This window comes from Erythrolamprus reginae, chromosome 3, assembly GCF_031021105.1.
Source record: "Erythrolamprus reginae isolate rEryReg1 chromosome 3, rEryReg1.hap1, whole genome shotgun sequence".
In the NCBI taxonomy this organism is placed as follows: domain Eukaryota; kingdom Metazoa; phylum Chordata; class Lepidosauria; order Squamata; family Dipsadidae; genus Erythrolamprus; species Erythrolamprus reginae.
Window position 1 is genome coordinate 224585499 of NC_091952.1, and position 18334 is coordinate 224603832.

General features: G+C 36.1%; 1 protein-coding gene across 1 annotated transcript in view; it reads left to right on the plus strand.

The window, feature by feature from the left end:
* Nucleotides 1-18334, plus strand: part of NECAB1 (N-terminal EF-hand calcium binding protein 1) — a 34445-nt gene that overhangs the window by 14163 nt on the left and 1948 nt on the right. Inside the window, exons 4-12 of the mRNA XM_070748030.1 lie at nucleotides 2581-2606; nucleotides 4033-4130; nucleotides 10092-10228; nucleotides 11627-11739; nucleotides 13046-13122; nucleotides 14290-14343; nucleotides 15024-15136; nucleotides 16303-16377; nucleotides 17019-17110. Coding sequence (XP_070604131.1) covers nucleotides 2581-2606; nucleotides 4033-4130; nucleotides 10092-10228; nucleotides 11627-11739; nucleotides 13046-13122; nucleotides 14290-14343; nucleotides 15024-15136; nucleotides 16303-16377; nucleotides 17019-17110 — 785 coding nt within the window. The remainder of the gene's footprint in view (nucleotides 1-2580; nucleotides 2607-4032; nucleotides 4131-10091; nucleotides 10229-11626; nucleotides 11740-13045; nucleotides 13123-14289; nucleotides 14344-15023; nucleotides 15137-16302; nucleotides 16378-17018; nucleotides 17111-18334) is intronic.

Here is an 18334-nt window from a genome sequence, read left to right on the forward strand (position 1 = left end):
GTGTGGCTAGAGGGGAGCCAAGTAGGAGAGAGGGAAGCTTATCCCGAGGTCAGGAAGGAGGAAAGAGGAAAAAAGCCAGGAGCGCAGGCACAGCACCAGCAGGGAAAAAAAGGAGAACAAAAACCTAGACCAGTAATCCAGGAAGTGACAGCCACTGATCAGCTGGAGCTGCGCACGCATCTTCATTTCTGCTGGTGGAACTGTGTTCCACCCCGTCCTGCCTGCTGCCCACCCCTGGTCCACAGCAATTAAAAATTAGCTTCTGTGCATGCATAGAAGCAAAAATTAGCTTCTGCACATGCACGGAAACAAAATCCAAGATGGCGGCCCCCACAGAGAAACCGACAGAAAAACCTCCATGATGTCATTGCCGAGTTTCTAACAGTTCTAAAGAACTGGTTAGAATTGGCAGGAACCCACCTTTGGTAAGAGCAAATGGCAGAGGCAATTCCAATTCTTAACATAGCAGTTCTTACAGAAGAAAAACAACAAGTTACTATTATGTCCCAGTAATTCTGCCTATGCTACTATTATTATGTCCTTACACAAGGAAAACAAAGCACAAGGTACTCCAGTTGCCTTTTGAAAAGCATCTTTGGGACCCTTCCAAAATTGTAAAGCTTCCCTATAAACATTCCTGACACTATTTATTCAAAAGAAGGAAGAATGGCTCAGGGGTAGATTCCTCCCCGTTCAGCCTGGTTCTGTGAACCAGTAACACGAGTGTGTAAACAAACTGACAGCAACAGGTTTTAGAACCCACTAATGGAATGACCTAAACATTCTATTGGATTCCAATAAGAATGCTATACATGTGTATTTAAATACAATTTAGAGATGCCGCTAAACGAAAACCTCTGTGCCTATTTGTATTGCATTCCATATAGGAGTCCTAATGCCTACAACTCTCATTTTATGCTATCTGATGGGAAACAATCATAGCCATTTGTTGTGCTGCAGTTATATTAACAGTTGAGATGATGTTCTGGATTTGGATTTAGTTTACAAATAAAACTAATATGCCAGCCTAATAAGCATGTTTTCCAAGTTGTCAGCTCTGAATTTGAACCATATTCTGTGATTAAAATATCCCACCATGTAAAGCTGCCTTTATTGGGCTATATTAAGTTAACCCTACTATATTAAGTAGGGTTTCCAGATCTAGGCTTTAGAAATTCAAATGATGGCAATATGATATTCTGTGCTGGACATTGACTCTGTGATCCCATCTGTGATGGTACAGACTTTTGTAGGCCATATCTGAAAGGCTTAAAGATAAACAGACTTTGTGTTTGGAGTTGGCAGGTAGTTATGCTATGTGTATCTTGCTGTCAGCATTATTTCTTGTTTGGTGTTTGCATTTGGTGCAGCTGCTCTAAGCTCACAAGTCTTGGCAGATAGCAATAAAAAGTCATGAAAACCCATTTTAAGGTCAATGTCCAGGGGAGAGCTCTGTCAATCATAAGTCTAATGTGATAATTGCATGTTTAACATTTAACATTTTCAAAAATGCAAATCAGAAAGCTCATGTTGGATTTCTTTTTTGCTAGAACTGATCTCAACATCGGTCACTTTGACAATCTGAAATTACGATCAGAGATATGAAGCTCAGCTGGTATCTGCCATTATCTTCCCCATAATAGCAGCTGTGCCTTCAAGCCTCTTTGCCACGGATTGTGAGCAGGGCATGTGTCTCTTTCATATCAAACAAGGCACAAGATTACTTTGGGGGTAAAAGTGCTGGCTTCCCAGGCATTATGAATGGGTCCTTAAAGTGTTCCCAGATATTATAGAAACATGTCTATTTTAACCTGGGTCAAGCAAGCAACTTTGCACTTCTTTCTCTTGCTTCTAGAAATCTTAATCATTTCGTTCATATATTGTCATAGGATGATGCCTCTTCAGATTTCCTGTGCAGATGCTTCTTTAAAAAAACCTCTTTTGTAAATCCTGCAAAGAGTCACTGTCCATGACATCTTGGATTGTCATTTTCATTTTCATTTGAATCATCATATCCATCATATAATCCACATTTTTCATTTTCCAGTATGTCAACAATTTCTTTATAGTCTGTATTTTTTACATCATATAAGGCTTATTCCAGTTCTCTATTCTGTGGTTCTTGTAGAAAGAGACAAGTATTCTCTTTCAAATTTGACATTTTGGTAGAGAAAATATAGAATATTTGAAGTACTCTTTATTGTCAAAATGCAGCAAATTGAATGTATAGGTGCATCTTTTGAGAAAGTTTTTTGTTATGAATTGCTAAGCCATCTTGCTATGCCATTTTCAACTATTCCATTTTGCATATAATGGTAAAGCATATTTCAAACTTGCTATTCAAACTTGAAAACTTGGGAAAAAATTGACATGCAATTGAGCTGAATATTTACGGTAATTCTAAATAAATAAATTATATGTCAATCAATCAACATAATAGAAATTAAAAACTGATCAAGCACACTTGATAATAACCTACAAACTCACACTTAAATTATTAGTGGGTGTACAAACCTAATTAAAAGTCAATGACAGAATTCACAAAATAGCAATGCATTTTCTATATTACTTTCCTTGCAGCAACTTGGAAACTGAAGAATTATTTGGTAAGCAATTCTTTTTTAATTAAAATAAAAGAATCAAATTCATTGCTTCCAGAAGGAGAGAGATAACTAGTGAGTCTGAATAAGGACAGTTTGTGTTTGTTTTATTGTTAGTGCCTAAGATGCAATTTGATTAAAAGCAAGTAATAAATGCAATGAGAATGTTGAAACAGATGTGTGCACAGTGATTTTATCTTAGCGAGTCTTCAGATCAAATTTTTACTCTTTAACAGGTCTTTGAGTAACATATGACTGTGAGAAAGTTTATTGTGAAGTTTTTCATTAAGGGAAAACACATGATAAAATGGCTGAAATATGATGCATTAAATTGAGTGCAGTAAAGATGAACATTAACCATCTTCTGTAAAAGCACAAACCAAAATCCAGGAAAATCAGGAACAGTCTCTCGAAGCACCATCTCTTGCAGGAGAATAAATAGAATATTTCACAAATGGCTCAATATTGAGTAAGAAATTGGTGTATGATATTCCCTTAGCTCTTTAATGCATTAATGTCGTAATGGCTAACCTAAGGCATGCGTGCCACAGTGGCAAGCGGAGCCACATCTACCATTACGTGAGCCTTTGCCTTAGCTCAGCTCCAGCGCACATGTGCACACCAACCAGCTGATTTTCGGCTCATACAAGGCTCTGGCAGGATGTTTTTAGCCTCTGGAGGGCCTCTAGGGGCAGGGGCAGGCGTTTTTGCCCTCCCCAAGCTCCAAGAATGCATGTGGAGCCTGGGGAGGATGGAAAAACAGGCGTTCTAGGCCCACCAGAAGTCAGGAAATGTGGGAGCAGGGGGTCACATGTGCATGCACAGGAAGGCATTGAATTATGGGTGTGGGCACCTGCATTCATACATGTGATAGCGCTCATGCATGCGCTTTCGGCACCCGAGGAAACAAAGGTTCGCCATCACTGCATTAGTGGATACAGTTTTTTAGGGATGCATGTGATGACTTTAGAATTCTTTTGGTTGAGGACAGGAATATGCCTGTATCTGTTTACATAGGCATTGCATATACATTATGTAGGCATTGTTATATTAAATCTCTTGCTCATTTATTTTAATATAAAAACCTTTTTGGAAGGATATTACATCCTGATTCCCCTAACTAACTTTTATTATAATTTCTGAAGCAAACATATAAACCCTCCATGTGGCGGCCTCTTTCTATTTCACAAACTGTACTTTGATATTTTTTTTCTTTGCTTGTTCCTCCTCCTCTTCTTCCTTCTTTCTTTTGCTACTGCTAAAATAAAACCAGAACAAAGTACATTCAGAGGGATTTACCACTTTTACTCAGTATTAAGGCCTTAATAAACTACTTTCCTAAAGGATTTGGGTGACCCAGCTTATGCCCCCCCTCTCCATTTTGATTTTTTAACCTTCCCACTTTTTCATTCTGTATTTCTATTCATTTTAGAATATTTTTCCCAGCATGTTGGAGCTTATGAAAATGTCTTATCTGCTTTGGAGGATCTCAATGTAGCCCTACTGAAGGCAATGGATACTACAAAGAAAGTAGGGTTCCTTGTATTATTTTTCCAGCTTTATTATGTAATGGGGGCTTGGTTTGTTTAAATATATTTAAGAATTTGCTCTATTAAAAATAATTGTTATATTTGCTTAGATGGAGGACAAAGTTATCATCAATCCCAGTTCCATCAGTTCTTTCCAGCTTGTTTGAAATACCCCAGTACAGCAAAGTTGGCTCTTCTATGACATCTGGACTTCAACTCCCAGAATTCCTAAGCTAGCATGATTGGATCAGGAATTCTGGGAGTTGAAGTCCACATGTCATAGAAGAGGCAACTTTGCCTACCCCTGGGCTGGACCAATGTGTTCATATGTTACTTTCCAGCACTTTTAAACCAATTATTGTTTGGCGTGATATGTGAACAAAGTCAGTGGTTCAGAAGTAGAACAGTACAAGATGGGTATAGAATGCCTTCCTGAATATGAAAAATATGGATTAGTGATTTTTGTTTTGTGTTTTATTATTCTTTGAAAACAAACAAAGCCTTTGAAGAGATTTGAAGAAAAACCTAAGACTTTGAAGTATTCTGATTTTCTTCCAATCCCTTCAAAGGTTTTGTTTGAATAGAATATTTCAAAGTTGCCTCATATATGACTGAGTTTTATTAGCAACTAAAACTCTCACCAAGACAGGTTGAATTGCACTCTATTGTCTACAGATATCCCTTCTCACAAGAACCCCCAAATGAAAGATCGGAAGACTTTCCAATCTCATCTCCTTAGCACATTCACCATTTGTTTTCATCTTGTCTTTTTTTCTTTCTTTTTTTGGTGGCTAAAGTGTTATTTTCACTTTCAAAGGAAGGAATCTGATAGCTAAAGATACCTGGCAAAATCATATTTGACTAATTCTTTGCTATTGTGTTAGGATACACAGCATGCAAGCAAGGGAGACAAAGGTGCATGGAAGTCCTTGTGCCTATAATGGAATATCTGAAGCAAGAAAGATATTGGGAATAAGTATAGCATCTAAATCTCATTACTTCTATCCTGGAGGGGAATTGCTGAAATTCGCTTCTGTTGCGAAGTAGAACTGTGATAAGAGTTACAATAGGTCTAAGATGTTTCCTGCATCTCTGTCAACTTAAAATTTGCCTGATCAAAGAAGAAATGAGAAGATTTTACCCCAGCAGTGTCTTAAAATTGGAATGCTTTGTCAGTCTAAATAATTGAGGCATCTCATTATTTCTCTCCCTTTTGTTGTTTTGGTTATTTTATCTATATAAAATATCTTTATAAATCTGCCAAATACACAAAGTTGCTTTCTCTATCTGGCCAAGTTCTTATATTGCCAACTGCAGTTTTATTTAGTGAGCAGGCTGTTTGCGATAATAAATACAGGAAAAAATAAAACACGAACAATGTGGTCTTCATATATGAGGAATCCACTGGCAAGCACTAGCTTTTTCAGGGTTGGGAGTGAGAGGCACTGTTCTCCAGTGGTTCTCCTCCTACCTCTCCGGTCGGTCGCAGTCGGTGTTAGTGGGGGGTCAGAGGTTGACCTCTAGGTTACTCCCTTGTGGGGTGCCTCAGGGGTCAGTCCTCTCCCCCCTACTATTTAATATCTACATGAAACCGCTGGGTGAGATCATCCAAGGGCATGGGGTGAGGTATCATCAATATGCAGATGATACCCAGCTCTACATCTCCACCCCATGTCTAGTCAGCGAAGCAGTGGAAGTAATGTGTCAGTGCCTGGAGGCTGTTGGGGTCTGGATGGGTGTCAACAGACTCAAACTCAACCCTGATAAGACGGAGTGGCTGTGGGTTTTGCCTCCCAAGGACAATCCCATCTGTCCGTCCATTACCCTGGGGGGGGGGAATCATTAACCCCCTCAGAGAGGGTCTGCAACTTGGGCGTCCTCCTCGATCCACAGCTCACATTAGAGAAACATCTTTCAGCCTTCTCTGTGGCGGCCCCGACCCTTTGGAACCAACTCCCCCCAGATATCAGAGTTTCCCCCACCCTCCTTGCCTTTCGTAAGCTCCTTAAAACCCACCTCTGTCGTCAGGCATGGGGGAATTGAAACTTTCCCTCCCCCTAGGCTTATAAAATTTATGCATGGTATGTCAGTATGTATGATTGGTTTCTAAATTGGGGTTTTAAATTAACTTAAATATTAGATTTGTTTACATTGTATTATTATTGCTGTTAGCTGCCCCGAGTCTGCGGAGAGGGGCGGCATACAAATCTGATTAAATAAAAAATAAAAAATAAATAAATAAACAAACATCCCCAATGTGCTGTCCCCCTGATATGTCCAATTTATAAGGAATGTATCATTTTAGATCAAACAGAATGATGAACAGCATTACACTACCTGGAATGGAGTCCCTTTCATCTTTGGATAGGACCAATGGTTTTAATAATCTAGCTGCAATATTGAGACAAAAAATATTCCAATCCAAACCTACAGTATTCACATCCATTAGATAACAATGAAAGAAACTTGTATATTATATTAAATGTCATTTTAAAGGTTCTTTGCAGTGCCACACTTTCTTACAATTAGGATTAATTCCTAAAATAACTGTTTTCTAACCATGTACAGTATACAGTATTTATAACAAGTTTCTTGCAGTCTGAATAGCAGCAGCAAAAACCAAGATACTTGGTATTTATTATTTGAATGATAATAATGACGATAATTGATTAAACGTTAGTGTATGCCAGCCCAATTCTAAGCAGCTCTATATTATTATTAAAGTTATGTATACTTAGTTCAAGGCAGTTAACATTAACCAAAAGACAGGCCTACCAAGAAGCAGTTAATCTGGTCTCTATTTCCAGATATCCCACTCATCAATAGTCTCAAAATGTTGTACATGTGTGCATTAAATTCAAAGACATTATCAATTCTAAAAAAGTTGGATTGTAGCAAACCAGAAGGGAAAAGATCAAATTGTGACTTGGAGAACCTTTGCAGAGCTTTGGTTTGTGCACCAGCTGCAGCCTTTCCTGGATTTGTTGCTCTTTGAAGAAGAAGAAAAATGAAAACAATTTATTTGTAATAGAACCAGCATGATTGAAAACAATTTTGTACAGCAATTCTCAAAGAAAAATTCTTGGCCCGGAAGACAAATTTTGATGTTGGCAGACTTTGAAAGATGCTCTGATCATCCCTAAATAAGGAATGTAAATGCACCTTTTATATTATTGAACATTTTATAGAAAAGATAGATCTCCTAATAATTCATCTTTCTTTCTTCATTCATTTGCCACAAAATAATTATTCAGGTACAATTAGTTCAAATACAATAATCCTTCGCTACTTCTCGGTTCCTCTTTCGTGGATTCGCTACTTCACGGGTTTTCAAAGGGGGCTTAAATCTATTAAATCCATTGAAAATTTTAAATCCATTAAAATTCATAAAATTCTTCTACAGTACTACTGTACTCTATTAAAGAAACTGGTAGGATATCGCATGTAGTTCCAGATGAGAAACATTATAGAATGACTGTTTAATGCAAAGGGTGGGTTTTAAAAGTCCAAATACTCATTAAATACATAAAAAAACATCTTTCCTCTACTTCACGGAAATTTGTTTTTCACGAGTGATCTTGGAACACATCCCCTGCGAAAAATGAAGGATCATTGTAGTTGTAATCCAAGGGGGGGGGGGGGAGTCTTATTGTTTGTTTCTGGCAAAATTCTCCCTTATAGCTCTAGCTTCAGGTCTAGAGAATGAAAGCCACTAGCAATTATATTACATTTTCCAGGAACATCATCCTTAATCTAATTAGAGACAGCCTTGTCAAATAATGTAGAGGAAGACAGAAATTGGCTTTACTTGTACAAATGAGTTCTGACACTTTCAAATATCATCCACAAATGTTTTCATGCATAGTTGCTATCAGCTTAAAAACAGGGAGTGACATATAATTTATCAGGATTTTTGTTCCCAGTTCATGGTAGAAATAACAGCTACTGTGATTGGTAGCATTATAGGCTTAATTAATGTTCATGAATGCTAAATAAATATTTGCAAAAAATATAATGCCCTCTGCTATCCATTAATATGGACAATCTCTAAGATGAGCGACCATTGGGCTTTCAATAACTGCTTATCTTTTACCATGAAGAAAAATAAGATATACTTCTGGCCCATTCTTTTTTAAAAAAACTGTAATAATAAAAATGTTATACTTTTCCTTGCTCTTTCCGTGTGAAACTTAAGATAGTTTATTTTCTCACTACTCACTGAATTGTATTATTGTACTGCTATGATTCTGTAATTATACAACCCTAATGAAACAAGCGGATTCGAAATAAAAAAGAATATATTCAGACCATTGATTTAACAATTTTTCCTCCAATATATGATAGTGCCAGCATCATTTGTTCCATCCTCATAGCCGGTCCTTAGTCTGACTTGGCAGGCTTGCTATCTTAATAGTTCTTGGTGGGGCAATTTAAGATGTGGTTATTAATGGAGTTTTTGCCCATAAATCATTCTCATTAATATAAGCTGGACATGGGTGAGGAGGCAAGTTGATAGATGACAAGAATGGCAGGCTTCAACTGCAGTGTGGGATCTTTCCATTCTTTTTTACTGGAATGTCTTAGCTAATCACATGTACCACCTACATCTTCAGACGATCTATGTACTGGACAGACAATTAGATGGTTAGCAGATCATGGGTAGAGTGGCTAAGGCCTGCACTGCACTCCTCCAAAAAAATGGCCTTCCTTCTAGGATATTTACTTAGAAAACAAAAATGCCAAGGTTGATAGGTAATTTGCAGGACAGAGGGAGAAGCAGTGTGTAACTTATTAAAAGCAGCCAATAGAATCCAGGAAAATCCCAGCCCTGCTACATTCTCACCAAGGTCACAGCTAAAGCACATATTTGTAGCAAGTCTTACATTGGAGAAGATGGCAAACTTCACCTTTTTACCAGATCAGAAAACTCCCAAACTGGGCAGATCTACTCATCATATGGATGAGTGGAAAGGGGTAAGGCTGAGCATCTTCAAGGGGAAGTAAAGAGAACAGATGCTTTCCTCAAGAACCATTCATTGGGAATTCAGGTAATGAGTCTCTCCCATATATTATATTCCACCTTTTGAGTTGCATTACTGAAATAATGTTTTGAGTTTCACCTGTAGTAGATCTTTGGATCAATGTGCCTGAATGTTTTTCAATTTTAAACCAGATGTATTTTTTTTAAAAAAAGGATTAGTAAGTACAAATCTGTATTATGGATTTTTAAATTGGCCATTTGCTCATTTTTCACTATAAGTCATTTTCATTATAAAGTCATTGGAATTGTAAGTACTGTATGTCCTAATGTTAATTTGCCCCCCCCCCCCAAAAAAAATTCCTTGTGGTGCTAAATATGCCAAGATATTTGATTTGAGAGTGACCTTGATATAAAAATATAAATAGTTTATCTTAAAATAAAGCAAATTTTGAATACAAGAATGCACAGTCCAGCATCTAAACTTTTACTTATTGGCTTGTTTTAATCATAGTTGGATGAATAACAGTATCTGCAGACATAGAATCTTGCTGTTTACCATGATTTGTTGAATAAACCTTAAGCATATGACTTGAATCTCCTAAAAGATGGTTTACAATCTACATTGGATGAATTTGGACAAACATAATAAACAAAATCCAACTAACCATATTGTGATTTAATATGATTTAACCTTCTTTCAATCTCCAAGAACCACTTACCTTGCCATAAGTGAAAGGCTGACTCCTGATGATCAGTTGGAAATGTATAGTACATAATTTTTTTTGAAAGAATGTATAGTTTATCATTGTTAACTTATGGGATTCCACCCCCCTCCAATTTTCCATTTGGAATAACAGTTGGAACATACACATCTGATTTTAGAATGATGACTGCAAGGAACTATTATTTGGGAGAAAATGCTTGTAGATGAGAAATGTTAAGCTTTTTCTTTTTACTAGCAATTTTCCCTATTTGCTTTAGAGTTATCAAGAGGCTTCTACATTGGAACAGTTTGTTACTCGCTTCATGTTAAAAGAAACCCTGAATCAGCTACAGTCTCTACATAATTCCCTGGAATGTGCTATGGAAACCACAGAAGAACAAACCCAACAAGAGCAGTAAGATTCTTACTATTGTGTCATAGTGACAGCATAGTGGAAATTATTTTAGGAAATCTGCTAAGAACCAATGTCTTGCTCAATTAATTTAGAAAATGATACTTTGCTAGTACAGTACTTCTATAAAATAAAACCTGCCCCGAGATTTCTAGTTAGATTGTGTGAAAGTACAGGGTGCGTTCCAAAAGAAATGTAATTTTTTTAAAAAGTCATTTATTGGACAGATTTGCACAAACACTTAACATTCTTCAAAGTACTGTCCTTGAGCCTGTACACACTTTTTCCAGTGACTCTGCCATGACCAGTACGCGCCCTGGAAGGCGTCTTCGGGGACCTCTCACAAGGTTTTCGTCACGGCTGATTGGATCTCTTCTATGGATGAAAAACGGATTCCTTTCAGGGCTGGGAACAAAAAGAAGTCTGCGGGGGCGATGTCAGGACTATAGTGGGGGTAGGGCAGCGTTGGCACCTGGTGTTTGGCCAGGAACTCGTGGACTCGTAGTGCGTTGTGGCAAGGCGCGTTTTTCGTCCATAGAAGAGATCCAATCAGTCGTGACGAAGACCTTGCAAGAGGTCCCCGAAGACACCTTCCAGGGGCGTACTGGTCATGGCAGAGTCACTGGAAAAAATATGTAGAGGCCCAAGGACAGTACTTTGAAGAATTTTAAGTGTTTGTGCAAATCTGTTCAATAAATCTATTCAAATCTGTTCAATAAAAAAAACAATTGCATTACTTTTGGAACGCACCCTGTATCTGAGGCCCACAAATTATTCCTCAATTATTCCTTCTATTTGAAGACTCTCCCTTCCCAATGAATTCATGTCTAGGTAGTGATGACAAGGGAGCTCTTGTGTTGATCAGCTGTCCTTTTTTCTGGTTCCATTGCCTTTGAACTAAAAAGAAACTATTTCGGAGCTTTCTGTCTCATTGCCTGGTGCACAGTTTAATCAAAGCAGATTCTCACTCTCAAAGTGACCCTTTATGATTCTTGTTCTCACTAGAGGACTTTAGGCAAGCATTCTCAACCTTTCTCATGGTACTGTTGTTATGGGAACATATGAGAAGAGAGAATCCTATCTTGATCTCCTTATTCAAGACTGGATAAAAATAAAGATATAAATATAATAAATATATCAGAGTCTGTTACTTTTTATATAACCATGTTGACTTAGTCTAGAAATAGAAATAATGTTACCTACATATGTATTTTTGTTGCTGGTTTCGTTTTAACTTGCCTAGTTTTTATTTTGATAACCAGTGTATTTAAGGTCAGTTTTGTGACAGACAAAAATAAAGAGAAAGCTTAACAAGGTTTGTCTATGTAAAGGGTTGCAAATAGATTAAAAATACAAACAATTTTAATACTGAACTGCTTTATGTATTATTTTTTCCTAAAGGCAAGTCCCAAAGAAGCCAGAGGTGCTCAAAATACAACAGCCAGGAAGACGCTCAGGTCGAAGGCTCCAGAGAAATAATAGTTTTTCTCCAGTTAGTCCTCTTTTGAACCCAGGTAATATTGTTTAACATTTATCATTGTTTCTTCATTTTTTAAAACTCATGCAAATAAGGCATCATATACAATTAATGAAGACTAAATTTCATTTTTTTAAAAAAAATGTATATAATAAATCATTTATTATATTCTGATCATTTTTAATATTTATATTGTTTATATGTACACAATGCATATATTGACAATACAATATATGTACACAATACTACCAATAATGGCTTTATATCTTTCAGCTATCTGCAACCAACTTTAAACGCCTTACAGAGTTTAAAATACTTCAATGTATTTGAATTACAATATTTTAGATATACATCTTAATATATTCAGAAACAAATGTACTGTATGCAAAATAATTTGAAGTAGCCACTTATATTCATCCTGATAACCCAGTGATGAAAATGCCATTTCCACCTTTACAGTCTGTTTTTGTTATAGTTGGACGTGGAGAACATATACTGTATCTCCCCCTTCTGGACAATTGGCAGGTTAATGCAAACCTCTTGTTGACTTTATGAAGGAATTTTCTCCCTTCCCACCAATATTCACTTTAGCAGACTACCTAGCCTTAGCTGCTCTCAGAAATTAAGCAAAGTTGATCATAGTTAGAATTTAGATGAGGAATTATTTTATAGTTTTAAACTGCTATAAAGAATTTTAAATAAGAAGTGGTTTATGTGTGTGCATAAATAATATATTCCAGGATTACTGGTGCCAAAGGGGAGTCTAAAAAACAGGGGGGAAACCCCCTGCAAACCATGAAATAGCTGCCCAGAAAATTTTAGAGGGCTTGAATTAAACTTGCAGTCATATTTATTTTTACTAATATTTATTCCAAGAGTGGTGGCAAATTTGATGCAGTGCAATCCATCTATGAGGAATGAAATTTCTATATTTGCAAAAGAAAGCAGCAGTAGAAGGATTCTTATCAAGACAGAATCAACATAGGATTTACACTTTACTTCCATCAATTGTCCAGTGAAAGAAAAACTGCATTTCATTGCCCAAAAAATATATCATAAAAGGGGCGTGCATAAGTGCACTTATGTGCCTAATGTCCCTATCCTACTGTCTTATTATCCTATTACTATGTTCTACTTGTGTTATGTTATGTTAATATGTACTATATTATATTATGTTAATATGTACTATAATACTATGTTATGTTAATATGTACTATAATACTATACTTGTTTGACAAATAAATAAATTTATTAATAAATTAATAAATTAATACAAGTTTGTCCTATTAAGAAAGTACAATCTTCAGTCATGTTTTCAATTCAGGTATGTATGTTTTACAAAGGTCTGCACAAGGAGAACAACCAGTGGATGACCCAAATAAACAGACTTCAGAAGCTGATTGATACGCTAGAACAGAAGGTGTGCATGAAAACTTCATTACATCCTCTTTGCTACTGGAACCTTTTGTAAGAAATAGGATTCATTCAGTAGTTAAGGTTTCTTCTTTGTTTTACGAATCCCTAAAGTTTATTTTGTTCTAGAAAGAGGACACATCGATGTGTCCTGGGGACACAGTGGTGAGCTACAAGCCATAACGCTCCAATTTGAATATGATGTGAATTAGAATAGGGGTTGTGACTTAATTTAAAAAAAATAGGAAGAAAGGAAGTTTTATTTAAAAATAAATAAATTCAAGAAAAGCCACAACTGTATTGGGGAAAAATACATAAAATATAACTGCTCTTTGCCACTGAGCAGTATATTACAAGTAGTACACAGTGAATTCACAGAGCAAATTAAGCCATACTCCTGCTCTCTTAATATCTTTATTGTCTTTCATCATAGAGTAGGTAAAATCCATTAAACAACATGCATAAAGGAAGTTCTAGGAGGCATGTATTGCTTTTGAGAGAAAATTTGCATCTTGATTGTCCAAAATATTTTTAATTTGTATTTTTAAAAAGTGATATTTTACAAATAGATTATCTTCTAATCTACCACCCATTGAAAATCCTATTTTACTGCAGATTTGATCATCTGAAATTATTAATGTATTACCATCTGCCAACATGTTTCATGTACTATCATTGCAGCAACCATAGTTACTAATGTTTGTTATGCGGACCATCTTCAACCAATTCCAGACAAAACTAGTTTTTAATTCTGAAAAAGAGGAAATAAATTAACCATTAAAATTGACTTTAATGGTCAGCCATAAATCCGAAGAGTGCTCTACTTGGCAGGATATGATGCTCTCTTGTCATAGTATCGTGCTGAAATGATCTGATGGTAGAAATATTTGTAATTATTCTAGCAACCTCCATAGATGTATTTTTCTGACTTCTAAAATGGAGCCCTTGTCACTTACCTCCATACACAAACTATTGCATTCAAAGGACAATGCTAGGCTGTTTCCCCAAGGGAAAATAATATTTTCAATACCCTTAAATTCAACTCCATTTTTGTATACTTTCTACCAAAATAGATCAGGAATCACAGTATTAGTTATTTTTTTTATTGTTGAATATTGTTTAAACCACCACAAAACCCTTATACTTTTGTATTTCCCCTTTATTGGTTGACAAGGACCTAAAACTTGAGCCACTAGAAGAGGAGGTTTCAGAAGGAAATACTAAATCTGTAAGTAATATTTCCCAATTCCACCCCATGGAATCAATATGAATGGAAAAGCAGAAGGAACAGAGTTCTAAATCCATTATGGCATTTGCTAAGGCTGGCATTTTCAGTTCAATCCACAATATTTTGTGGAACTTGTTTCTAATAAAGACTTTCTAGAAACATGATCCAAGAATCACACAAGTTTATTTATTTACATGTTGCTCTACTCCTGCATTCCAAACATGAAAAACTTCACTTCTGCTTTATCATTTGACCTTTGGAGCTGAGTTCAGACTTAGCCATTCTTTGACTGATCCATTTTAAAATCAATGAAAGGATTGAATATTTCCTATGATAGCTAATTTACCTTGTTACTTTGTGTGCATTCTAGCTTAAACAACTACTTTAAATGCCTAGGCATACATATATTAGAAGTGAGCTTTAGAAGCATTTTTACATGTTGAATTCAGAAAGCAAGATAGATGTGGAAGAGAAATCCAGAATCAATAAAACTACAACAAACAAAAATCTTTAGGAGACAAAAGGGCTGTAACCTATTGAATGGATCCAGAATAAGATGGCTGGGGTTCCAAGGAAGAACTGGAAAATCAATATCAGAATAAGCTTTAAAAATAAAAAAAGATAATTTGATGACAGTATAGTTAATGTCAATTAATCGGATTGCATTACTGTTTTGCCAGCAAATAATGGTTGTTCAGCGTCAGATGTCAGTAATCACAGAAGAATTAGAGCCGTTCCGCTTTGCTCTAAAGCAGTATGTAGATATGGCCTCTTCTCAGGATGGATGTCTGCAGTGAGTACAATGTTATTCTCGAAGGATGCAAGAATGCAAGTCATTATATTATAGGGAGACTGAACTTTGGGAAACACTGGAAATCCCTAATAAACATTTATAAAACATCTTAGGTTGAATAATTCAGCAAATGTAGTATCTCCATTATATTTTTCTCTTATAAATGTCACAGTGGGTCATAGGAAATGTCAGGCCGGAGTAACCTAGGATAGCAACCATTAATAAGATAGAATAGGCAATCTTTATTTTCTTGGGAATAAATCTGGCTGAATAGAATTGCCTTATTCCTCAGAAGATGTGACAACTACAACAGTTTTATTAGAAGCTATTATCCAAGAAAGTAATTAACATCAGAAATCTGATGATAGAAAACTAAGAGAATTTTCATTTAATCTTACCGGTATGTATTATATTCCATGTATATGATGCCATCTGCTGGCAATTCTCAAATTTGACATTTTGGTGTAATAAAGTAGCTGAACATAAGACATGACTATTTCCATTTCATTCAGCTGAGGGCCAAATAACCAAAGAAATAGGCTTTCTTACAAGTCTTATCAATTGAATAAGGAATTGTATGCTCCCAGAGCCATAGTGTTAATTTCTAGGTATCAGATTATGAACTTCCATTCATCAGATTTCAGGAAGTTAGATTCAATGCTTCTTCCTTTTTCCAAAAACTAAAAGTATTTCATTTTTTAAAAGTTTCAATGTAAATAATTATGCATATGGTCACACATTTCTTCACTGAAAAGTTTAACTTCAAATATCAAGGTTATTTGTATATGTTATATACAAATCACATGACTGTTATGCTATGGCCAAGAAATTACTTTTTTTTTTTTTTTGCTAAAATATACTTTGCTCAGCTTTAGGTTCAACATCTATTTATTGCATCTATTGCATTTATTGAATCTACCATTTATTGCAAATTTATTTTGGCTTCCAATCAGTTTTATATGAGGTTGTAGTGCTGGAAATGATTTATTTAAAATATCAAGCTCATGGTAATAAAAGTGAGCTTTAACTTTGTTTAATATTACAGAAATAAACTAGGCGTTATTGCTAGGCCTATAACAATGCAAAAATGAAAAATAGACATATTTTTAAATCAATGTAAATATGGGCTGCTTTCTATACAAATAAATTTTGTGTTTATATTTTAGTGTTTCTATCCAGAAACTTTCAGGCAAATCATGTTTCATTGTTTATGAATTTTGGGAAAATAATGCCTGGAACAGGTAAGTAAGTTTCTAAAACACTATTATTCATCAGCATTATCATGCTTAGGCAACATAAGCAGTATACTGTGTGTAATTCTTCTGCATTAATTGGTTTAATCAGGATCCAACATTGTTATTTTTATTCCTTTCTGAAACTTCCTATATTCCAGCAGTACTGAACCTTAAAATAGAAAAAGATTTTCATGGCAGGAAAGCAATGTAAAACAATGTGATAAAAGAATCAGTTGATTCTAATAGTTTTACAGATGAAAATACTGATTCATCAAAACTCAGAAAACATTTTAATATGGCAATATTTTTACATGTGAAAACTCTCCTAAAATAAAAGTTTGGTTCTAGAACAAATATCTCAGAAGTCCATGGTGGCTCAATCTTGTTTTTAGATCAGAAGCTCTGTGATAAAACAATTCACAACTGCCCCTTGCCCCATTGACACACTTTTAATCACAGATCATGTTTCTGAATGAGTTCTGTTTGGCTATGAGATTATGCACATTTGTGAGTTGGAACAGTTAGGTTTAAATTGGACTATTTTGATTATTCATGATTAATTTAATCATTTTAATTATGTAAAATGTAAACCAAAAAGGAGCTTTAAGTATGGCCTTGCGTAAAATAAATATTACTTATTTTTCCAGCCATCTCCAGATGAATTATAACAAGTCATTCCAAAGAATTAATGTAGATTGCCTGGAGACTCCAGAACACATTACAACTATGCTTATTCCTGGTAATGATTTTTTACTTTAATAATTTGTTATTTCTTCTTTCTAATCACTAGTTTTACTCTAAGAAATAGTAACAAATAAATATACATTTGGAAAATTTTATTAGAGTATACCTCATTGAATACATGGACTTGCTTCCAACTATGCATAGAATAGCAGTAAGAGGTTAACAGAGGTGTATTTGTCAATTCCAGTTAGTCATAACTTTATTTTGTTTTGCTTTGTTTTTACAAACAGTAAAGAAGACATAGCAGTTTAGCTTAGCTGCACACATAATGCCAACTTGTAAATGTTGCACCAAAAAAAAGGCTGAATTTATCTAGTCCTGAACTAACCATTCATTCAGCAGTCAGTTATGACAGCTTCCCTGCAGTCATGTGATCAAAATTTGGGCCTGCCCATATTTAAAGCTATAGGGACCCCCCTCCCATCTATAGTCCCATCTCTGCCCTTCTGGGTGCACTGCACTACATATCCTTGCCGCCCACTGCCACCACCTCTGCAGCTGATGTTTATCATTTTCTTCTTGTGTAGAGCCAGGATTCAGGTATTGTATGAGAGTGTAACCATGGAATGTGCGGTGATCACAGCAAAACCGCAAATCCTTGTCTGCCCTAGGTGGTGGCTAGGTCTGGCTGCAAACAAGAGCCAGAATCAGCTCATCATTAAGAATGGAAGCTGAAGGATGTGGATGACACAGGTGGTCCTGAGGTTCAGCAACTGTTGTTGGAAGCACCTTCTGCAAAGCTCACCCCTGGAAGCACCTGCTGCAAAGATACTTCCAGTCTTTGCAGGAGGCCCTTCACAGGGGAGTTTTGCAAGTTCAGCCATACCCTGTGCCTAAATCCTAAATCCTCAGCCACCAGCAATTGGAAAAAAATGGCAAAGGTCAACTAGGGAGCAGGTCTCAAGTCAGCAAGGGCCATGCATAGACTGAAGCTTTGTGGACTGCAACAACTTTATGGAGGTCCCTTTATGTTGCACTGCTGGGCTTCATGCTGCAGCTCAGAGGCTTTTTGCAGTCCCAGAGCCATGGAGTGCCAGGAAGCCTGAGTTACAGCATTTTTTTTCTGGCCTACCAAAGTGCACTCCCTCCAACCCATGCATGGACAACCTTTCCAGGCATCTACTTCCCAACAGCATTCTCATGCTCTAGACCTGGCATTTCTGCCTCTTTCTTCTAAATAACTCATGCGTCTTGGGGTCACAATGGAAATGGAGAGTAC